The 23,661-nt window shown below is 43.4% G+C and overlaps 2 protein-coding genes across 4 annotated transcripts; both read left to right on the top strand.

Moving 5' to 3' along the window:
• The first annotated feature begins 776 nt into the window (after nucleotides 1–776).
• LOC134490590 (retinol dehydrogenase 16-like) lies at nucleotides 777–11,427 on the top strand. Of its 3 annotated transcripts, XM_063293740.1 has the most exons (6): nucleotides 784–932; nucleotides 2,176–2,305; nucleotides 3,775–4,096; nucleotides 4,851–5,109; nucleotides 8,344–8,501; nucleotides 8,945–11,427. In XM_063293740.1, exons 3-6 carry the CDS (start codon nucleotides 3,784–3,786, stop codon nucleotides 9,166–9,168), a joined length of 954 nt encoding a protein of 317 aa, XP_063149810.1. In that variant the 5' UTR covers nucleotides 784–932; nucleotides 2,176–2,305; nucleotides 3,775–3,783; the 3' UTR covers nucleotides 9,169–11,427. The 3 variants fall into 3 exon arrangements, with proteins under 3 accessions (XP_063149809.1, XP_063149810.1, XP_063149811.1); XM_063293739.1 differs by lacking the exon at nucleotides 2,176–2,305 and having other exon boundaries at nucleotides 777–932; XM_063293741.1 differs by lacking the exons at nucleotides 784–932; nucleotides 2,176–2,305 and adding an exon at nucleotides 1,225–1,243.
• Nucleotides 11,428–20,782: 9,355 nt separating this feature from the next.
• LOC134490591 (retinol dehydrogenase 16-like) lies at nucleotides 20,783–22,673 on the top strand. The gene is made up of 2 exons (XM_063293743.1): nucleotides 20,783–21,102; nucleotides 21,847–22,673. Exons 1-2 carry the CDS (start codon nucleotides 20,790–20,792, stop codon nucleotides 22,107–22,109), a joined length of 576 nt encoding a protein of 191 aa, XP_063149813.1. The 5' UTR covers nucleotides 20,783–20,789; the 3' UTR covers nucleotides 22,110–22,673.
• Nucleotides 22,674–23,661: the final 988 nt, after the last annotated feature.

Here is a 23,661-nt window from a genome sequence, read left to right on the forward strand (position 1 = left end):
TCGGACCCATTCAGTGCATGGCTTCGTGAGCATTGCCCGCATTTCGATTTATCTCCTTATTTATTTATTTCAGTAACACCATTCTCCAGGCCAGAAAAGGTACTGAAGAATAGGCATCTGTCCTCATGGAGCAATTTATTTTTGCAAATTCAAGAAATCATATTCTGTTATCAGAAATGCCAGCAAAATATACCTGAAGGCATTTTGGGTTTGGAGCCCTGTTCGCCCTGGATCGAGTGGGGCCTACGTGGGACGAAAAGGCGCTTTCCTGTAGGAAAAGATAGAGGGCTGGCAACAAAGCAAACAATAAAAATGCTGCTTTGCTACGGTAAGTAAATTGGTGGGTAACTCCGCAGTCTTCCCTATCTGCATGTTTATCTGTGCCTGGGCTTTCCGACCTTCTTGCGCTCGGTGGGCACATTTGGAATTTTAGGGACATTTTTGCAAACGGGGCGCGTACTGTAACCAATTACAAAAAAAGCGGGGTGGGGGGAGAGAGCGAGAGAGAAGCAGGGGAGGGAGCCTGCCACGTGGCAAGGTGTCAGTGACACCTGCGGGGGACATCCGAGTCCTGCGTTTCCGCAAATGAGGGCTTTCCCGGCCAGGCCGGCCTCTCCCTCCCTGCTCCGCCAAACCGAGCTACGCTGGCGCCTGTGGCCCCCGATTCGTCCGCAAAGCCCGCGGGGCGGAGGATGATTTCCTTCCCTGCCGCGAAGAGGCCCTCCTCTGGGCGGGCTCGGCTCCAGTGGCTTGAGGCAGGTTTTCCCCGAAGGAGGAGCGCTCGGCAGCCAATGCGGTGGCTCCAGACGGGGAGCTGCCCGCCCGGGCGGCTGGTGCAAATACGCGGCGAGGGCGGGCCGGGCCAGGGAAGCCGCCGCCGCCGCCGCCGCCGGACCCCCCGAAGCTGCGAGGTCGCGCTTCGTCGCCGGCTGGTGAGTCGCCCGGGCCCGCGGCCAGTCGTGCTCAGCGAAGCGGGACTTCGCTTTAGTCCGCGGCGAAGGCTTGTCAGGAAGCAGGGCGGGGGGAGAGGGGGGGGCTTTCCGCCGCCTCAGTCTGACTAACTCGCCCTGTGAGGAGGGGGATCCGTCAGGTGGCCCCGTCCAAGTTACCTCGTTGCAGGGCGGGGTTGGGGTCCAGAAACGTCCCTGCCGGGCTTGTACAGCGGAGCCGGGCAGTGAACGCAGACCCGGGAGAGGAGGAGCGCCGGCAGGTACTTCGCGCTCGAAACCTGCGCACCGAACTGGTATATGAAGGAATTTACTTGCAACCACAATCCTGGATTTCTGTTTTTTGCTCTAAACAGTAATTTGCTGTGAATTTGATGGAACAGCTTAATGATTCATGCCTGATCACATCCTACACTGACAGGGACCAAATTTAAATTAATCCACAGATTTCTAGGGAGCTCCTTCTTCCAAGCTGAACTGCCAGCTTTGGAAGAGACAGGGAGGGAGAGTTTTTACTGAATGTTTACACTTATTTTTGTTAATCCATTCTTCCACCAGCTAAAAAAAAACACTGATGGAAAATTAATTAGCTATCCAGGAGCCCGGCTTGGAGACTCCACAGTGGAAAAGTCTGTGGAATTCTATGCCGCCTTCTTCTGGAAATCCCTCCTGGGGGGAATATTGCTAGTGAAAAGACCATCAGCCTGAACGACCTTGGGGTGCAAGTGTTGAAGGAGCGTGGGGAAACTGGTTCAAACCTATCCCACCTTTGAACATTTCCTGGGTGTGGAGAGCCAGGGAGAAGACCTTGGAGAAGGCATCCCCACGTGCAGAAGAAGATGTGTTACACCCAGGGAGGCGGGAAAGTATAAGAAAAAGGCTCAGGCTGGCTCCCCCCTGACTCCCTGGGGTACAAGAGGAAGAGAAGGGAAAAGACAGGAAGACTTGGAAGATTCTGTTGCTGCGGCCTACCTTGGTATTCCTGTGGAGTCAGTTTCCGATCTAATCACCTTGTAGAGCTAACCCTGGGTGATTTGTGCCAGCCATTGTATCGCAGACAAACTTTGGAGGGAGGGGATGAGGGGAGGGCAACCCTCCTGGTGCTCCTTGATCTCTCAGTGGCTTTTAGTACCATCAACTGTGGTGGTCCTTCTGGACTGAAACTGGGGAGGGGAGGGGAGGGGAGGGGGAGAGCCACCATGTTACAGTAGTTCTCCTCCTTCCTCAGGAGGTGGTTTCAGTCGGGGAAGGAGTGGAGATCTGCCGGGAGCTTCTGTTTTGTGGAGTACTTCAGAGCTTTCTACTCTTTCCAGTTTTTTAACACCCCTCCAGGGAAGGTCATTCATCAGTATCATCAGGCACGTCGCTTTGTGTATCTTCTGTTCGTTGTTTTGATATCAATTTTGTTTATATTATGAACTGGTTCATGGGTTTATTTTTGAGGGGAGGCTGTTTTTTTATGCTAATCGTGATTGTTAGTCACCCAGAGCCTTCAGGGATGGGTAGCATATAAATAAAGAAGACAAACAAACAAATGATGTGGTGGTGATTGTGAGGGGGAAAGTGGAGGAGAGCATGTACATCAGAGGACTCTAAATAGTAAATTAAGCCCATGGAAATGTCCAGCAGTGCAGCTGAACCTCAAATGTGCACCTTCTCTAATGAAGCTTCTTTTGAAGACTACCTCTGGTCCAGTGTTCCTCAGCCTTGGCAACTTTACAATGTGTGGACTTTGGTTCCCAGAATTCCCCATGGAATCCCCATGGCTGGCTGGGGAATTCTGGGAGTTGAAGTCCACACATCGTAAAGTTGCCAAGGTTGAAGACCCCTGCTCTGATCCATCCAACCCTGTCCAGTAAGTAGAGATGTGGCTGTGGGTTAAGTTACTCATAATATTAGCTGTCTTCCCAACAAATCAATTGATCAAAGTCTGCTCCAAATCTCTCTGTCTCTTGTCCTTCTCTCTCATCAAAATGAACTTTGGATAGAAATGAGGCTTTTCTATCGTGTATTTCTCAATAAAGCTACCTTTTAATTCAACTATAATGAATATCTCCTAGCATTTATTCGTAGTGGGGCTAATCCCGTGCTCTATATCCAAGACAACTATATTATGAACTCTCTATTTTTCAGCGCAACGCACAGCTCCCTTATTGCTCAGTTTTGTTTAGCACTTTGTGAGTGTTCTGGAGCACATCCTCTACTATTGGCTCCTGCTAAATTCAGATCCCCAAACATTGTTTAATCCAGTCCTTGCTCCAGAGAGCAGGGGGCAGGGATGCCTGACTTTCTGTCTGTCCCCACTGACATGTAACCATGACACAAATGTACTTTGGCACATGTCCTTTATATAGGAAAGCTTGGCTATTGTCTGCAAAAGTTCTGGCAACATTTTTTTTTCTTCCATTTTGCCATGTTGTTGCCTTCAACCCTGCCTGCAATCTATGAGTGAGATGGTCTACGTTGCCCAGAGCTATTTGGTGTTAAAGTTGTATTTTCCCCTGTATTCTGACACAATTCAAGGCAGCCTCAAGGTGCATAAAATCCATTAGGAATTACCTTGGAGGGCAGTCGGGTGATGCAGATGCTGGGAATTGAGGCAATAGAGGGAAAATAGGGCTAGCAAAGGGGGAAGTGTATTTGGTGTTGGTATAGTTTTATGCTGGCTTAAGGACTGGTGGAGTTCAGTTCATCAATGGGGAAAAAGCCTTTTATCTTCCCACCGAGGGCAACTAGCCAAAGATTTCCAAGTGGAAACTCTGCGCTTCCCAAGCTTCCAAGATGCATGTCTTGCCATCTATTCACTCTGCTTGCTTCTTCCTGGTAGGTTTCAGCTATGTGGCTCTACCTGGCTGTCCTGGTGGGGCTTTACCTCCTTCGTCGCTGGTACCGGGAGAGACAGACGGTGGAGAGCCTGACGGAGAAATACGTCTTCATCACCGGCTGCGACACTGGCTTTGGGAACCAGCTGGCCAGGCAGCTGGATGCTCGGGGTCTGCGGGTGCTGGCCGCTTGCCTCACTCCGGAAGGGGCAGAGCGTCTGGAAAAAGTCACTTCCGACCGGTTAAAAACCACCCTGCTGGATGTCACCAGCACTGAGAGTGTGGCAGCAGCCGCTGAGTGGGTGAAAACATGCGTGGGGAACAAAGGTAAGCAACTCCTTCTGTTTATAGTATGCACTGGCCATACCTGTGTATGTGGGTCAAGGGACTTGGACACTTCACTTCAAATATTAGCAGCTAGGATTACCAGTAGACTAGGATAAAGTGTTTTATGTCTTTGGCAGAAAGTGGAGTTTTCCATGGCATGAGAATTCAGCATTTTCTTACCAAGTCATGATTAAAGTATGTATGGAGCTAAAGAGATAGATGTGAAGATACAGTGAAGATAGACTTCCCTCATTTAATTGTGCTTTAAAAGCAGTTGTTGGGAAATTCTACTTTAATCTAAGCAGTTCTGGAGAACAGGAGTAAATCATTTATCCCACCCCTGCAATATTTTCGTCCTCAATAATTCTCTAAAGCTGTTTTAGCCAGTGGAGGACCAACATAGGTATCTGATAGACCCCACAATGTTGTCAAAATGATAACGCATTCTTCATGATACTGGTGCAAATAAGCAGTGCAATATGTAATCCTTGTCCTTCCTCTGCTGTTGTCATGACATATGTGTCATCACTTCCCTCCCCGCAAGCAGATACCCCCAAAGCCTATATTGTTTTTTCTGCTTTTCTCCCTCCTTCTTTCTCCCTCCCTCCTTCTTGGGAAGATGGGCTATTTGGGTTGTAACAACAAATATACTTCATGCAACCCTTGAAGCAGTGGTAATCCTCCAGTTTTGAACAGAAGTGGAGACCTAGAATGACAGGGACATCATGAACATGTATTCTTTCTCCTTACTCAGGGCTCTGGGGCTTGGTCAACAACGCAGGTACAGGTGACCCTGTAGCTATCAATGAATGGCTGACTAAGGAGGACTTCGCCAAGGTGTTGAACGTCAACCTGCTTGGGCTGATTGATGTGACGTTGCACATGTTGCCCCTGGTGAGGAAAGCCAAAGGGAGGGTGGTCAATGTGAGCAGTGTGATGGGAAGACTGGCATGCTTTGGAGGAGGGTATTGCCCATCCAAGTACGCTGTGGAAGCCTTCTCAGACACTCTGAGGTAAACTTTAACTTTCTCTATTAATTATGGCCCAGTCTCAACATTTGAATAGCGTACTGTCCAAATAGTAATAGACGGGACTGATAGAAAAATTAGATGTGTTTTACTTTATCTAAGGTAAATAAAGCTAATTAAAATGAAATATAGAAAGATGACTACTATTCAGGCATGCCTTTAGTATTTTCGCCTGTTATATCAAAATCATAATTTAGCACTGATTTGGGGAAGTCCCAGAGTCGCTCCCTGAGAGAGGTGGGCAGTGACTAAATTTGAAGTATAAATAAATAAGTCAGTCAGTCAGTCAGTCCCTGGGGACCACGGTTAAGACTTTCATACTGTGTGTGACTTAGGGCCTCCCCTTCTGCACTTCTGCCCTAAACCATGGTTTGTGTGCTGTGGTTTGTTGAATAAGCTATACATTAAGAATAAGAAGTCTGTGCAGAGGGTGGTGAGGGTAGCAGAGAGGATAACTGGGATTTCACTTCCTCCCACTCAGGATATAGCGCATACACGATGTCTGTCTAGGGCCCAAAATATTGTCAGGGACCCCTCCCACCCTCATTGTGGCTTGTTTTCCTTGTTACCCTCTGGAAGAGGTTTCAATGCAGAACAGCTAGATTAGGTAATAGTTTTGTCCCCTGGGCTATTAGACTCCTGGACTCTTAATAATCCCCTCTTACTTCATAGGAGTACATGTTGTATGTAGGACCGTGATATTTATTAGGGATAATGATTAGGGGAGTACAATGGTAAAGAATATAGATTATAGATTATAGTAATTATTTTTTGTGAGCCAATTGCAATGAAATTTCATTTTAATGTGCACCTTGGTGTATAGTGGAATGACAATAAAAGCTTATTCTATTCTATTCTATTCTATTCTATTCTATTCTATTCTATTCTATTCTATTCTATTCTATTTATTGTAAACAGGAATAGCTTGGTTCGTGGAAGATGTTAAGCCAAAATAAACAAGCTATGTTATCTGATAACAGTTAGACGCAAGCAGATAATTTGAGTTTTATATCTCCATGCTGCCACATAATGGTCATCCTGATTTTTGCAATCTGGAGCTGTTATCCCTACACTTGGGGGCTTTTCTATTTTGGTTGTGCTTGTTGAAAACCAAAATAAATTGTGAGAAGCTTCAAATCAGGTGCTAGGGATCAAGACACACAGGAGGAAAGGAGATACACCTATACGGAGACCATTCCCAGTGGTTCTGGAAAAGGTTAAACTGAGTATTACGCTATTATATTGATGTTGTTTTTCATTGTATTCCTGTTGATTTTATGTTTGTTGTATCTTGCCCAAAGTCTGATAGTTGGGGCAGGTTACATGTATTGTTAAATAGATCAATAAAAGCATCCCATTCCTTGACAATCAGTGCCAGCAGAACACATGCAGAGCCTCCTGTGTGTGTCCTGCAAACTTTGGAGCTTTCTAATGGAGGTCCTCTTCCACATTTCCTCAGCCAGACTTCGGGGAGGTTCAGAATATGAAGTAAACATTCCCCAGTGTGACAACGGATTTTAATAATAAAATAAGCTGCACATTATTATAGCCTTCATAGCTATATGTTAAAACTAAAAGGCAGAATCCTTAATACTGCTTCCCCATGAAATGTTGGTTTCATATTGTCTCTTTCTGAAAAGAGGAGCCTTAACAGCTCTACAACTACTTTTATAGCAAACTGGAAAAAATCCATAAAGAAAGCTGCTGCTTTTAATGCTGCTTCTATCCCTGTCTCATCCTTATACAATGCTGAGAGCTTTGATTAAATTCAGAATATTTTTGTTCAGAACAATGCATAATGTGCCTTTGAGAAAAGAAGCTGATTACCAGCTTCAAACTTAACAATCTCTTTGTTGCCCTCTTCTTAGTTAAGATGCCATTTAAAGCAGCCACAACCTTTTTCCAGCTGACATAAAAGCCTGGAAGATGGCAGGCTGTTTTAATGAGTAGCAGAGAGAACCTGGACCAGAGGTTCTTACCAATTTGGCAGTGTCATGATCCCCTGAATACTAAGTAAACAGAAGTGGAGATCAGTAGCTGCTGGAGGAATTTTCTGGTTGTGTTGAATTTGAAGACACAAATATTTAACTAGATCCCCATTTTGTATCTCCATCTCATGTCACTGAAGCCATCAATACCAAATCAAAACATCAAGAGTTCTTTGTTTTTCATCTCTGCCTGCTGATGTTTGTCCTGTCCTGCTCCAGTTAGACCCCCAATTCCCATCTCCCCCAATCAGCTGGTTGGGGACAATGCAATCTGGACTCCTCCCTCCAGAAAGTAACCCAATTTGTAGGAAAGCTACAGCATTCTCTCACAGCTGAAAAGGCCAGCCACCTCCAGTGGTGCGGCAGCGGGCAAAGGATTCCCAAAGCACACCACAGGCTCCTTCCCTCCTGCCTTCCCTGGGCATTGGGTTTCCACAAATGCTGCATTCCCTGCTTCCTGCCTGTTGGAATAATTGGGCAGGGCGTTCACCCTCAGAGGGATTAATTTTGGGACCAACAGCAGCCATGAGGAAGATCCAGCTAACAAATCCACAGAGAATCTGGCATGTTACACTAAACCATTTTTTTAAAGTAGCAGATGACCAAGGGAGCTCTTCTAGCTTTCTTTTTTTTCAATATTGAAAAAAGCTGACTGCATTTCGTCACATGGTCATTCCAAGACGCATCAGGGGAAGAGGAGCTTGGTGCTGCTGTAAACTGGATGCCATTCCTTGGCTGTTCTATACATATTTCAAAAGTACGTGCATTTGCTGTCTAGTTTTGGAAAAGTTACCTTTGGACTTTTTTTGGGACACAAAAAGTCCTGTACTGCCTTGGAAAGGAGACTGAAATAGATAAGTAGGTAGATGTCTTACTTGGTCAAACAAATGTACGTACAGACATGCACACATACAGACACAAAACTGATACCAACATGTTGTAACATTATAGTTAAAGAGAAAAAGAAAAAAGCTCTTCCAAAAAATGTGACCTACTTGCTTGAACGTCCTCTTCCTTGCCCCCTTATTGAAAAAAATCCAGAAGTTGAGCAACACAATGTAATTGTACTGCAACTAAGGTGTAGATTTATTCTATGTTGCGTAATGATTTTTTTGCTATTTCCTCATAGGCAGAAAGTCTACATTTAGAGTCTAGCATTCAAAGCAGATTTGTGCAAACCTGTACATTCTTAGTTCTGCATCTCCTTATTCTTCCTTTTTGTTCCATCCAGACGTGAACTTTCTCCATTTGGGATAAAGGTCAGCATTGTTGAGCCTGGTGCTTTCAACACATGCATTCTCCAACGTACATTAGACAGCTTCCAGACTTCATGGAACAAAACCCTTTCTGAAACCAAAAAAGCCTATGGGCAGCTGTTCTTTGACAACCGTGAGTTGAAATTTGGGAAACTGGGTTGCAGATTGCATATATGCTTAGTTGGGGTTGGGTGTCCCAGAAATGCAGAACCCACAACAGCTCAACAATCATGGAAGAAGATATCTGTGTCAGAAGACTAGATAAGAAGCATATTGCTTGCCTTAAATGAGAAAATAAGACAGTAATGTGAAATCTGACTCCATATTTGTAATTATAAGGCATTGACATGTGACCATGGTTTATAGCGGTCTTTTACAACCCAGGGTTGTCCCCATCTGTTCAGTCAAAACGCTCTTCTTGAATAATTGTGGATAGAAATGGCACCAGGTCAGCGAATGCTTGGTTGAGGCTGGCTGTCAAGGAGTAGCTGGTTCCTTGAACTATCAACAGGTTCAAGTTGCTAGTAAGTAGTTGTAGAATTAACTTTTTCTTTTCTTCCTATGTCTTTTGCACAGTTTTGAAGACCTTGCAGAGCCTCATGAAATCTAGAAACAAGAACCTTTGCTTGGTCACTGATTGCATAGAACATGCCCTGACTTCCTGCTACCCTCGCGCTCGCTACAGTGGCGGCTGGGATGCCAAGTTCTTCTACCTTCCATTGTCCTACTTGCCAACCTCAGTAGCAGACTACATAGTGGCCTACTTTTGGCCAAAACCAGCACAAGCAGTGTCAGGATGAACCAACAAGCCATTGCTTCCTGTTCAGGGATTAATATCCTGATATAATGCAGAATCATCAATAGGGCGAGGATTTCTATGACATGTCATATTTTTTCTGGAACCTTTATTTGAATTTATAAGTAAGTTAAAACATGTTTTAGAGTAATCTGGTAAGAATTAGATGCTTTTTATTTTGCCTGAAAAGTCATATTATGACTTTTTAAAGGTGTATGTCATATTTCTGCTTAATTTGTAATAAACATCATATTTTGGTCATTGGCAACCCTCCTGATAAGCCAGCAAGTTCAAGCCAGCAAAGAAAGTGAGAATTTGCCTGGTTTTCCTTTTCTGAAACCTTGGCTGTAAACTTAGCATATATAGGATCTCACTTCAGTGGATTACAAGAGCAATCACCCACCTTGAAACCGTAGGAATGGAACTCAGTGATGCACTGAAGATTGTAAAGCAAACTGAGAGTGATTTAAAGCAAGCCAAGGGGAAAGTGGCTGAAAAAAATAGTGATAAACTGCAAAGAGTGCTGCAATCTAATCTGGGTTGCTCAACACTTTGCAAAATAAATAACATTCTAAATGGACTCAAAGCAAAATTTGAAGACTTCGAGCCAGAATTTTCCCCAGATGAGTTTGCTTTTTTCAAATTTGTTCCTATAACCTCTTGTGATGTCGAACAGTTTCTCCAGATACAAGAACATACTGGTGGACAACAGGAGGAGTTTTGAGTTTGGTAACCTCAAGATGCACGTGGTCATCCAATGCAATTCTGCTGTTAATGAAAACTAATCCAGGGATGACCATTTTACTCTCAAAATGTTCATCTGATTCCTTTAATACTAGCACTTCTGCACTGGAAGTGAAGAAGAATAAACCTTTTAGTGTTTGTGTGTGTGTGTGTGTGTGTAAGCACAGATTTTTAAAAATTGGGTGCTAATTTCAGAAAAATTGTAAAGTCATATTTTTGCTTTAAAAGTCATATTTTTGCTTTAATTGGTCATATTTAAACGGTTTGAAGGTCATAAATGCTTGCATATTTCTAACATTTTTAGGTCATAGAAACCTTTGCCCTAATCATCAATATCTGGAAAGAGAGCCAGTAGTATTTCATCAGCTCTGAACTGTTGGGTCAGATAGCTTAAGCTGTCTTGCTGTACTGAACTCAGTGGGTCTCCTAGAAATTGCAACAGGAGATGCATTTTTACCCGTTTCTGCAGTTGTATGGTCTGGCCTAGAAAGGGTCATAAATTATACCAGAATCCTAGCAGCAGCTGTTAGAAAAGCAAGAAACCACCAAAGATTTCCCACAAAACATTTATGATCAGTGTTTCTGTCTGCTAAAATGGATTTAAAGGGAACTTGGGAGAAATATTTTCAGGAATAAAACTATATTTGAAATGGTAAAAATGAGTTGTATTTGTATAAGATACTGTAATCCTAAGTAGCAAGGATGGCAGCAGACCTTCAATCTAATCTACCAGATAACATTTTCTGTTTAAAAGCTTAAACATGAATCTCTTCATTAAAGTCTACAAGTCGAAGTCATAAAAGAATGCCATCCTTTCATACTTGAGTCCCAACGGTTGACACAAATGCTCAAGTAACAGTATTTACACCGTGCTCATGGCCCAGGAGTATCCACAGGGGGAAGAGGGGAACACATGGTGTGCATGACTGTATCGTTGCCTGAGTGCTACAATGCTGTACTTGTGTCAGATACTGGGACACAAGTATCTAAGGGTGACATTTGCATGGTAATGTCTTTGTGCTCATGTCATTATTTTTGCATCATCATGGTTTGCTGTGGATGTGGCTGTGAAAGAAAGGCAGTGATGGTGGCTTTCATAGGATTTGCTTAAAAGGGTTCTTTCATTCTGCTTACGCAATCCAGCTTCCATAGCTAGTCCTTTTTATGCATATAACACCATTTATAGTATGGGGCACAGCATGGTGAAATATTACATAAGGTTAACTTGATTTAATACTTGTTGGGACATGCAACAGCTCTAGAGGGTATCGTTACATGGCGAGTTAGAGTAGAATCTCGGACTTAGCAATGTTGAGATTATGCTTATAACTGGAGTGCTACTATGGGTTTCTTTAAGTTCGTAAATGTATTTCTTTGTAGCTCTCCTGTAACATTGTTAAGAATTAAATTTCTGTTCTTGTGTCCATCTGTGCTGGTCAGTAACTAATAGTTACTGACTAAATGTTTTATGTATAAGTTATGTACAAATTAGGCAAAATAAAGCACTGGTGATGATGGATTTATTTCAGATTTACTTCTGAGCTAGTACTGGTACAGATACATCCAGGAGCGCATCCGGACTCAACAAAAGGAAGTACAGCAAGCAGAAACAGCCTGTAACAAAGAGCAGAATGTTGTTTTATCCGAAGGCTGATCAACTGAATCAAGTCAGGCATCAGAGAGGGGAAAATGGAGGCAAGCAACACCTGCAAATGTATCTAGAGAAGTTAAGCCTGCCAATTACAAAGTTCTGCAAAGAGGCTAACCCACTGCTTCAAGGCCTTCGAAGAGTTGCTTTTCTGTTGCCATTGTGGCAGTGTTACTTAAATCCCCTGTTCCTGTCCTCAGATAGGTCAATGTGACACAGATGTGAAAATGTCTCCTCACTGCCTGCATTTATATAGTGTGGTGTAAAGCTAAAGGAGACATGGTGGGGGACGATTGGTTGGGATGAGCAGTGCACCCTGATTTGCATGGCTTTTGTACAGAAACCCTGGGTGGAAAGTTGAAAGGGGAAAGTACTGAAGAAAAAGAAGGCTTTGTGGGTGGCGGCATAGGGATGCACAAGCCTTTGACCACTAGAACAAGACAGCAAAGACAGCAGAGGAAGGAAGGGCCTTCACAGGCTGTCCTGGTGTCTGTCTCTCACCTAGGTGCTTGCTAGTTAAGTGGGAGGTGTGTTGAAGAGCCAAAACCAAGCCTCCCCCCAATTCTCTCTTCAAGTTGTAGTCTAAATATAGATGTGAGTCTTTCCTGTCAGTCATCTCTTAATAAACCTGTTTTTTTAAATGTTAAATAGAACGAATGTCTCAGCGTTCACTAATAGATGAGCTGAGCCTCTTTGCTGCATCCACGGCAACAGTATTATGATCATTTTCCTTTCTGAATGGGACCTGCTGTGACTTAATTACCTGGGATTCTTGCAGCACTCTGCATATGCTCAGGAGCACAAGGGCTCCTGCTAATTTCAGATCTCCAACAGCATTACTGAAGAACCATATCTGATCCTGTTGTCTTGGGATAATCTTGTGGCTTGAAGAGGCATTGGCCTTTGCTGGAACAGGTTGCTCCATTCGAGAGAAGACGCACCTCTCACAATCGTACCTGGCCAGCTACACCCTGGGAACAGCAGAGACAAACGGGGGTGAAATCTCGCTGCTGCCGCTGCTGCTGCTGCCTGAGCCTTTCCTGCAGTGCATCCCAGATTCGTGCAGCCAAAACCTGCTCCACAGTGCCCCATTGCTGGATTCCAACAGCTGCTGCTCTTGCCTTGAAGTGCAGCAGCCACACTACAGAAATCTGAGGAAATGGACAATGACCCGTGGATGCCGGCACCTGGGCAGAGGGCACAGGCTTACACTGGGTTTTGCTCCCGTTGTTTTTGTTTTTTTGGTAAGGGCAAGAGGAGGTGACACAAATGCTGGATTTGCACACGTTAAAGGAACAGAACACAACTGTGTGTTCAAGCAGCACCTGCTCCCCAAAAGCAGCCACAGGGCTGTGCAGCGCTTCATGGTTGAGCTCTGTTGGAGAAAAAACTCGTGGGTACCTCAGTCCCTCCTCCGATCAAAATGCGATTCCTGGGTAACTTACGGCAGTTAATCTCTTTCCAGTTTTATAGGCACACTGTCACGAGAGAGGTTCAGAAGTGTCACCCAACCTGTTTCCATTGGTGCCCTCGGTCTGCAGCTCAGGAGCACTTCTGTAAAGTACCTCAGCAGAGTCCTCAAAACAGCAGGCCAGAACTTCTATCCGCTCCTGTTTGTCATGGAGAAGTAATGACACTCTTGTTGGACATTGTTGTGGGTTATTTCCAGATCGGTTTGCATCCAGCACATTCCCAGGCAATCCCTGTATCCAGCTCTGAGTGAGCACACTTGCTGCTCAGTGCAGTTAGCAAAAAAGATAGTTTGATGTTTGCTTATTAAAGACCAGCACATATTAACAAAAGTTAACTGGCAAAAGGAGAGAAAAGGCAGGCAGAAATGAGAGAAAGAAAGACGAACAACAGGCAAGATAGACAGTAAACGAGCAGAGGACTCTACAGTCTCACTAGATACCTCTATCAAAAGGCACAGAGCTGTCCAGAGCCACTGGAAACCAGGCTGTGGGTAATTAACATGGAAGCCCCAAAGGGAATGGCCTGTGTTTATTCCAACCTTACCCCTTATATGTACATAACCATAGTGGAATGCAGATGGAAAGGAGGACACCGGGTGATGCCGCCTCTATTCTGCACCATGAAGGAAACAATTTGGTTTTCCTCTTCCCCTGCTATTAAAGGCCACTTGATACAGTTTTCTCCCCTTTGAACCCACCTGAGTAGGCTGACTCGCACAGACAGATTCACTGCTGTTTTCCAACTTGTCATTCCAAAGGTCTCTAAGAGCTTAGAAGTAGTTATGAGCGGGGCTTCTGGTGTGAGTCATGGCTGGCTGAAGACGTCTCTGAACAAGTGGAGATGACAACCACTGTGAAGAATGAAAGACCAGCAAGTAGACCAGTCCTTTGAGTTTTTCCCGAGAAGGAGAGATTGGGAGATTACCCACAAGTGCTCTGCTTGGCAGCTCCTCATGAGGAGACCATGAAGCAGCAGCAGTCTCTCAAGAGTCTGAGCACAAGGCGTCAAGGGAGAACTCACCTTTGCTCTCAGCAGCAGCACCACATTTCATAAGCCACCCGAACTCACTTTCTAATCACTTCTTGGTAATGTTCAATTTAACCACCTCATGGATATTGGAGACCTTCAAAACAGCAGCAAGCTTAACATCTGGTGAGTTTTAACTTCTTGGGGTTTAAGGAATTTTAAATAGAGCCTTAAGAATTTAAAATAATACACAGTTGGCAAAAAGCAAAAAAAAGAAGGATTTTGATTTAAGAACGTTTTAAACAGATTGGGAGACCAGAGAGATTTAGAATATTGGTTATCTTTGCTGTAAGGTTTAAAAAACAAGTATATAATTAAATAATATGCCCGTGGGAAATGACTGAAACAGAACGAAACCCGTATTAGGAATTGAGGCTTGATGAAGGTCGCAAATGGACACTAGAGGGAACGAACAGACCAGGCAGAAAAGAGTTAAAATGGGTGCCAGCTATAATTTTTTCTTACCTGAAAGAGTTTTTTACATGGGCTGAAATATTAATAACTAACATCTCAGAAGGGATACAGATTTCAGTGGATGAACTTTTAGAAGACAAGAAAAACTTTTTAAAAATTTTGCCTGACATAGACATTACATAATTTGAAGGCATGGAAGACAATAAAATTGAGATTACCAAAATGGGAATACAAAAGACAAATTAAGAAAAGGATCTGGACATGAAATAGCTGTGACAAGAAATTCTGGATGATGCTTCTTTATGGAAAGAAATGGATATGGATACGAAACAGCTGCAACAAGAAATCCTGGTCAATGCCTCTTTATGGAATTTACAAAGTAGGTTGGTGAAAGCTTTGAAGACTTCTTTTAAGTATCAAAGAGTGATGAAAGATCAAATCCTGCAATGCCATTGGAATGATTTAAAGGTCAAGATTGTGCAGAGCAAAAACAAGGAATATAAAGTTGGACTATTTGACCAGGGACAAACTATTTGTTTGATATTTCTGATAACTCCTAATGGACTTTTTGCTGAAAAGATGATGATTTCTGGATTGCATATAGATAAACGTTAGGCTATGGGGAGAAGAGTTTTTTTTTTATTTGTAACTTTAAAAGAAAGTGAAAAGGTAATACATTAGCTTATGCTCAGTGTGATGAAGGTTGGAAGCCACTTCTTTAATATTGTCTTTTTTGCCTTTTTCTTTTCTTTTTCCTGCACCTTGTGAACTTTCTTTTTTCTTCTAGTTTAGTTTATATTAGTTTTTCCTATGTTTATTAAAAACTTAAATAAAATTAATTTAAAAAGTACTTAATGAGCAATTTCTGAAAGTGATTAGAAAGTGAGCCGTCTCCTTGTGGGGAGCAGCTGTCTGGAGTACATGTGGGCGATTTCCCATCTCCCCTTATCCAGGGAGGTTCCAAGAAACTGGTCTAACTCACTGATTCCTTGGTCTTTGCCACTGTCGTTGACTCCACTTCCACAGAGCCATCTTCAGTTCACCCCACCTCCCCCAGAAGCCTCAGCAGTGCTTCTCTAATATTGGATGCAGCAAGACGAAGTAGTTGCACTATTTGGGGTAAATCAGGTATGAGATATGGGCTGGTTCCCAGATGCAGCTAATCTCTCCTGTTGGCTTTTGGCGTGGTTGCTAACCTAGATTAAGAGCAGTGAAACCGGGAAACCACCCACATTCAGAGGCAGTACCAAGTTCTCGCTGCCATTGCTCAACTCTTACTCTGATTGCTCTTCCAGATTGTTACTGAGCCCCAAGACCTCCATGGGAAAAAATGGATAGAGAACTCTCCTGGGGATGTCAAAAAAATCATCTGGGGAACTGTGGACTATCAGTCCTCCTTGGCTTTTTGAGTTCTGCTGGATGGATGATGACTTTTGTCTCCATTCCCATGATAATACTATAGAAGATGTGGCTTTTACTTGAGCCTGGCAAGCATCCAGAACAGCCTCTCATAACTTCGTTATTAAGTTGTTCAACAAATACATAAAACTACAAGAGTTGAAATAAAGTATACTACAAGAAAAAAAGAACTAAAAAGCATGAAAATACAAAAAAAGACTACTACATACTACATCCATACTAACCTCCAACTTCCTACAGCAAAGATATGAGTAGGTGAATATCAATCTCCTCCTCTAGTTCAAACTGGAATGAGCATTACTTCTATAAAACATTTCCGTTCTCAATATAACGTTTCCTCTAAAACACTATTTTCCCCTTGAAATGGGTATATATATAAAAAACATTTTATAACATAAAAAGTCCCCCCTTAATAGACAGATAAATAAATATTATCCTTCCTCATTGCAATTTTACTCCTAACCAAAATATTTATATAGTTAAACATTATATCTCCACCATTACAAATTTAAACAATAACCTTACTAATATCCTTTTACCCAAGGTAAGCTCATTATCCCAAAAGCAAAAACATCAGTCTAAACCTTTAAAAGACCACCCTAATAAGCACAATTAAACAGTAAACCCACTTCAGAGTAAACTTAGGCATTGATGTATCTCACCGTTACACACCAGGCTTTCTCCTTGCAGTCCTCGACTTGCCTTGTAAAGTGCAACTCATCTCCAAGGACCTTCCGTCCCTTGAGGCTTAAATCTTGTCTTTGATCTCAATATTCTAAAAATGCAGCCATTTCTGTTCCTTTTACACCCACAGCTTTTCCTGCTTTAAAATTTACATTCCAGAGGTGAATCTTCTTCCCTTCACTTTTTGGCTTTGGGACGTTACTCCTCACTTTTTTTCTTTGAGACCGGGACTTTATTTTCCAAGTAACTCTCTAAGAGATGGTTCAAAGCATAAGGAACCTTCAGGTACAGCTGCTTAAAAACATCTTTAAAATCTTCCATATCCCTCCACGGAACGTTATGGCGCCCTCTACTGCCTGAGGATATTAGACAAAAGGCTGTCTTTCAGAAAGAAAGTGTTAATCAGCGGGGGTGGAAAAATAAAGGTGAACAAAGCCGTCTCTCACGGGAAAGCAGATAGATCAAAGCTCAGCTCCGCAAATTCAATGAAGTGGGTAATTCTTTTGTAATCCTTCAGACTTTGAAAAAAGTAACACTAAACAGGCGAAAGTCTTTAAATCCAACAATACAATTTAAAAAGAAAAAGGAGAGAAAAAATATATTTAGAAAAAAAAGCCAAATTAACAAATTAGTAACTTCCAAAAATAATGAAAACCACCAAGAGATTCTGCATTTCTTTGTTGCAAAGAGCCTCTCCTTAATAATAATTTAAAAAGAAAAAACTTGGTATTTTAGAAATAGCTTTTGAGTCTGTTTAAGGCTTCAACACAGCTTAGGAAATGATGGCAATCCCTGCCTCCCAGCTGCTAGGTTACCAGTCGATTGCAAAACGCTGCTTTGCGGTCTTCTGGCTTCTTCCAGCCGTCCAGGGGACAAATGGGGTAATTCCTGGGGTTCTCCTTAATCCAGAGAATGCTTCTGGGCTCTAGAAAATCCTGCCTGAGCCCAAAAAAGTCCATATTGCCAGGTCAACCACGGAGCTTGCAGAAACACATCTCAGGTTGTCAATCTGCCACTGAAAGTCAGCCTTTCTCAACTTTTTGACCATTCTGAAATAATTTTAAGGCCTCGGAGAATCTCTGCACATTCAGGCTCAAAATAGGCTGGAAGTTACAAAATCGTTATATTCGTTTCATGTGTAGGCCTGTATATATACATTAACAGTGTTCTTAAACTAAAAATGAAGGATGAAACGGACCTCTTTAATGTGAAGTTGCCCAAATTTGAAAAAAAGAATTAAATCGTGATATCCCAGGGAACCCTTAGTAACCTCTTTTGGAACGCGAGGGTTCGATGGCTCCCTGGTTGAGAAACCCTGATCCAGAAAGTCAAAGTAACATCCCCTACGGCCCAGCTGTCCTCTAGGTTTAGATGTCATGAGTCGGGGCTGAAAAATATTTGTAGCTGAATGGTATCAAGCAGCCTTTTCTTGGCTATATTAGCATCCATGAGAACACCTGTCAGGTGCTCTGGCCCAGAAGCAGAGGAGATTCCATGGCCAACACACAGTGCTACTGGAAGGCTCACACAAGGCAGGACGGGCTGACTCTCTGGCAGGAACAGGTCTGCTTCTGCTAGTGAGTCCTCACCTGGCCGAGGAAGCAAGAGTCCAGGGGAGCCGGGGAGGATCAGGTATGCATCACTTCCCGGGTTCCACCCTCACATTCCTTTGCTTCCCCCCAAGGGGAAAAGAGGTAGCCTGGAACAGGCCTGTTGTGTGTCCAGGGCTAATTCCACCCCCCTCCTCTCGGATACCTGAGTGTTCATAGCGCAGTGGGGTAGGCATGGTTATGAGGCAGCTGTTCTGGGCTGGCAAGCCAAGTCAGCAGAGGCAAAGGCCAATCCACATCTTTATGTGGGTAGAACAGTAGCCTGTAGTCACACTGAAGCCTGCCCTACTGCTTTGTGTGCACTTGGTGGTGATGAGATTGTGCTGTCTATACAACCTCCCGCCCTGTGTTCCTGTGGCCCTCTGAATTCAGGAGCATCATTTAGCAAGTCACCCTGGTTTCTGCTCTGCTTCTTGCCTGCAGACATGGTCCTTGCTGTCTTTGATGGAGGATGGTCAGCCTCTCGCTCAAGAGGTACTGGTACTAGTCCTGGGATCCCTGTGCTCGTTCTCCTGCCCCACGTCTGACCCTGAAAACTCCCCCATGAATGAATTCAGTCCTGTAGACTCAGCTGATATGTACGCTGTGAGAAACTATCATTGGGGTTCATGTAGGCATGCCCCACCTAGATAGTGGCCTGTCTCCATGCTTGGGATCAATACTGGCTCATCTGACGAGCAGCAGCTTCCTGGTCTTTGCATTTCATCCATGTTGGGTGTTGGGCCTGATGCCTGACATGGAGTCCTGAATGAGTCTCTGCCATGCTTGCCACAGAATAATTTATCTGGATGTTGCTCCTGGCCTCCCTTCAGGGGTACACCAGGAGCAATGCCAGTCTGGATGCCAGAGCTCCAGAACGTGGTGAGCTCTGAAACAGCATGTATACCTGCAATTAAAGGGTGAAAATACTGTACGAGCATAAGACGATCCTGAAGGTGCCATACAGGGGAGCTGGGGGGAAATGTGGGTTTGGTGAGAGATGTATTCCAACACTGTAGGCATGGATGCATTACAAGCCACTGCAAGTCCTCTGAGATATATGCGGGGGACGGTGAGGCATTGTAAGCCAGATCCTGCCTCTCCAGAATGGTAAATCAGAAGTGGACTGATGGGTGTATCTACACTATCTGATGCCTTGCCACATGCAGAGCACGTATGGAGGATTGCCTTTGCATTGTGAAAGCCAGAAGCAATCCTCCTTCTTTGTTACATATATCTCTTTTTGTTGTTCTGTTACCCATCTGCCAGCATGAGTTACTGAGCTGCTCTTAACCAACCCAAGAACACATATCCAGCACTCAACTGGACAAGGAGGTGGTGTTGGCAGAGCTATTCCTAATGCCAAGTAGATTTGTGAAACTAATATTCACAGCTGAGCAGGTTCACCAAGATACAGTCACTCTAGGTTTACCTTGCAAATAGCATATATACACAGATCTGTATCTACCTTTGGCAAAGTTTGTATAGAACTCACACTCATCAAAATAAGGTTGGCCATAGTTTTGTTTTCTCGTGGAATGCTGACCCACTACTACTTAGGCAATAATGGTTGTTTTAAGTATCTTCTCAGTTTTCTGGAAGACTACAGGATCCATGTTTAAAAGTAGCATCATCCATTTCTCCTGCCAGACTCAAAACAGGAGACAGATGTGGAGCTGGCAACTTGAAACCCAGGAATTTGAAGTTAGATGTCTGGTCTCCCCTGTAGCCCAGACTAAGTTAACAGGGACAGTGCGGCACTACCAGGGGGAGAGGGCCTGTCTGCAGCAGCCTAAGGGGGTCAATATGAGCTGAACAGACCCTAAGCCCTGACCATCATCCCCAGCAGTATTAGGGAAGCATCATGGTTTGTTTCTAAGCAAGAGCTGTGTCATGAGAACAGGAAAAACAGTCATTTAACCAAGACCTGAATGCAACTTTAGGCTGCCTCTGTGGTGGGCTGGAGATGAAAAGAGGGCAAAGTCAAGAGAAGATGTTTCTTAACAATGGTTAGGGAGGTATCACTGTGCCATAGTTAGTGGGCTCTGAGGAAGAGACCTGACAAAACTTTTTAAGAAGTTAAGCAGGTACGATAATCTAGTACCCACTTAATGTATTGGCCAAGACCTGCAGATGAAGACGAATGATGTAAGGGAAAGTTGTAAATGATGTTGTACAGATTTATAAAACTTTAGTATTTACCACACTAATATTTAAAGAAATGAATAGCATAGGTTTAAACATTAGCTTAAATTTGGTGGTTGCTCATTTTTTAACTGATTTAATTTGGAGTCCTTCACGGAAGAAAGGGCTAGACTTCATGACATAAATGGCCTCTTCCAGATTTATAAGCCTACCAAACTGGTTTCTAAGACTCACAAGAAATCTTAGTCATGTAGTCTTAGTCTTCTTCAGTAGAGTTAAATACGAGTGGCTAAAAAATTGGGCAATAAGGATATCACAATCTTCTAAGACTGAATAACAAATCATCTTGAGATAAGCCTGTTTTGATGAAATATTATCTGATGTTCTACTCTGGATGAGGATAGGTTATTTTATGATCTGCTCCTGGATTTAAGGACATCTAGTTCCTCCATTCTATCTCATTCTTCCTGACAGGTTACAGCTATGTGGCTCTACCTGGCTGTCCTGGTGGGGCTTTACCTCCTTCGTCGCTGGTACCGGGAGAGACAGACGGTGGAGAGCCTGACGGAGAAATACGTCTTCATCACCGGCTGCGACACTGGCTTTGGGAACCAGCTGGCCAGGCAGCTGGATGCTCGGGGTCTGCGGGTGCTGGCCGCTTGCCTCACTCCGGAAGGGGCAGAGCGTCTGGAAAAAGTCACTTCTGACCGGTTAAAAACCACCCTGCTGGATGTCACCAGCACTGAGAGAGTGGCAGCAGCCGCTGAGTGGGTGAAAACATGCGTGGGGAACAAAGGTAAGCAACTCCTTCTGTTTATAGTATGCACTGGCCATACCTGTGTGTGTGGGTCAAGGGACTTGGACACTTCACTTCAAATATTAGCAGCTAGGATTACCAGTAGACTAGGATAAAGTGTTTTATGTCTTTGGCAGAAAGTGGAGTTTTCCATGGCATGAGAATTCAGCATTTTCTTACCAAGTCATGATTAAAGTATGTATGGAGCTAAAGAGATAGATGTGAAGATACAGTGAAGATAGACTTCCCTCATTTAATTGTACTTTAAAAGCAGTTGTTGGGAAATTCTACTTTAATCTAAGCAGTTCTGGAGAACAGGAGTAAACCATTTATCCCACCCATGCAATATTTTCGTCCTCAATAATTCTCTAAAGCTGTTTCAGCCAGTGGAGGACCAACATAGGTATCTGATAGACCCCACAATGTTGTCAAAATGATAAAGCATTCTTCATGATACTGGTGCAAATAAGCAGTGCAATATGTAATCCTTGTCCTTCCTCTGCTGTTGTCATGACATATGTGTCATCACTTCCCTCCCCGCAAGCAGATACCCCCAAAGCCTATATTGTTTTTCCTACTTTTCTCCCTCCTTCTTTCTGTCTTGGGAAGATGGGCTATTTGGGTTGTAACAACAAATATACTTCATGCAACCCTTGAAGCAGTGGTAATCCTCCAGTTTTGAACAGAAGTGGGGACCTAGAATGACAGGGACATCATGAACATGTATTCTTTCTCCTTACTCAGGGCTCTGGGGCTTGGTCAACAACGCAGGTACAGGTGACCCTGTAGCTATCAATGAATGGCTGACTAAGGAGGACTTCGCCAAGGTGCTGAACATCAACCTGCTTGGGCTGATTGATGTGACGTTGCACACGTTGCCCCTGGTGAGGAAAGCCAAAGGGAGGGTGGTCAATGTGAGCAGTGTGATGGGAAGACTGGCATGCTTTGGAGGAGGGTATTGCCCATCCAAGTACGCTGTGGAAGCCTTCTCAGACACTCTGAGGTAAACTTTAACTTTCTCTATTAATTAGTTAAGGTCCATGGATCCTTTGCCACTTTAATCTGGAGCAAATAGATACACAGATAGTCTGAGCTGCAGTGATTTCTAGCAGATGCTGTGAAATATGGTTGTGGCTGTTAAGGACTGTCCCAAAGATCTGAACGCACACTTAACTTTGCTTGAGATAAAAGCGGTGCTGGAGTGACAATCTTTTGGTGGCCAGGGAATGTCACAGTAGCTAGCAATATTATGTGCAATAATAAATAGGAACAATTTACAAAGAAATGGATGGATAGGGCAGACAGGAATGGACAAGTTATCTAGGCATGGCCCAGTCTCAACATTTGAATAGCGTACTGTCCAAATAGTAATAGACGGGACTGATAGAAAAATTAGATGTGTTTTACTTTATCTAAGGTAAATAAAGCTAATTAAAATGAAATATAGAAAGATGACTACTATTCAGGCATGCCTTTAGTATTTTCGCCTGTTATATCAAAATCATAATTTAGCACTGATTTGGGGAAGTCCCAGAGTCGCTCCCTGAGAGAGATGGGCAGTGACTAAATTTGAAGTATAAATAAATAAATAAATAAGTCGGTCAGTTGGTCCCTGGGGACCACGGTTAAGACTTTCATACTGTGTGTGACTTAGGGCCTCCCCTTGTGCACTTCTGCCCTAAACCATGGTTTGTGTGCTGTGGTTTGTTGAATAAGCTATAAATTAAGAATAAGAAGTCTGTGCAGAGGGTGGTGAGGGTAGCAGAGAGGATAACTGGGATTTTACTTCCTCCCACTCAGGATATAGCGCATACACGATGTCTGTCTAGGGCCCAAAATATTGTTAGGAACCCCTCCCACCCTCATTGTGGCTTGTTTTCCTTGTTACCCTCTGGAAGAGGTTTCGATGCAGAACAGCTAGATTAGGTAATAGTTTTGTCCCCTGGGCTATTAGAGACTCCTGGACTCTTAATAATCCCCTTTTACTTCATAGGGGTACATGTTGTATGTAGGACCGTGATATTTATTAGGGATAATGATTAGGGGAGTAGAATGGTAAAGAATATAGATTATAGATTATAGTAATTATTTTTTGTGAGCCAATTGCAATGAAATTTCATTTTAATGTGCACCTTGGTGTATAGTGGAATGACAATAAAAGCTTATTCTATTCTATTCTATTCTATTCTATTCTATTCTATTCTATTCTATTCTATTCTATTCTATTTATTGTAAACAGGAATAGCTTGGTTCGTGGAAGATGTTAAGCCAAAATAAACAAGCTGTGTTATCCGATAACAGTTAGACGCAAGCAGATAATTTGAGTTTTATAACTCCATGCTGCCACATAATGGTCATCCTGATTTTTGCAATCTGGAGCTGTTATCCCTACACTTGGGGGCTTTTCTATTTTGGTTGTGCTTGTTGAGAACCAAAATAAATTGTGAGAAGCTTCAAATCAGGTGCTAGGGATCAAGACACGCAGGAGGAAAGGAGATACACCTATACGGAGACCATTCCCAGTGGTTCTGGAAAAGGTTAAACTGAGTATTACGCTAT

Source organism: Candoia aspera, chromosome 2, assembly GCF_035149785.1.
Source record: "Candoia aspera isolate rCanAsp1 chromosome 2, rCanAsp1.hap2, whole genome shotgun sequence".
NCBI lineage: Eukaryota > Metazoa > Chordata > Lepidosauria > Squamata > Boidae > Candoia > Candoia aspera.

Bases quoted from the DNA above. Each gene is read 5' to 3' on its own strand.
- LOC134490590 (XM_063293739.1), top strand. From the start codon at position 792: ATGCGGTGGCTCCAGACGGGGAGCTGCCCGCCCGGGCGGCTGGTGCAA. The intron at 933-3,774 runs GTGAGTCGCCCG...TCTTCCTGGTAG, and splicing joins TCGCGCTTCGTCGCCGGCTG to GTTTCAGCTATGTGGCTCTA. The intron at 5,110-8,343 runs GTAAACTTTAAC...TGTTCCATCCAG, and splicing joins GCCTTCTCAGACACTCTGAG to ACGTGAACTTTCTCCATTTG.
- LOC134490591 (XM_063293743.1), top strand. From the start codon at position 20,790: ATGTGGCTCTACCTGGCTGTCCTGGTGGGGCTTTACCTCCTTCGTCGC. The intron at 21,103-21,846 runs GTAAGCAACTCC...CTCCTTACTCAG, and splicing joins AACATGCGTGGGGAACAAAG to GGCTCTGGGGCTTGGTCAAC.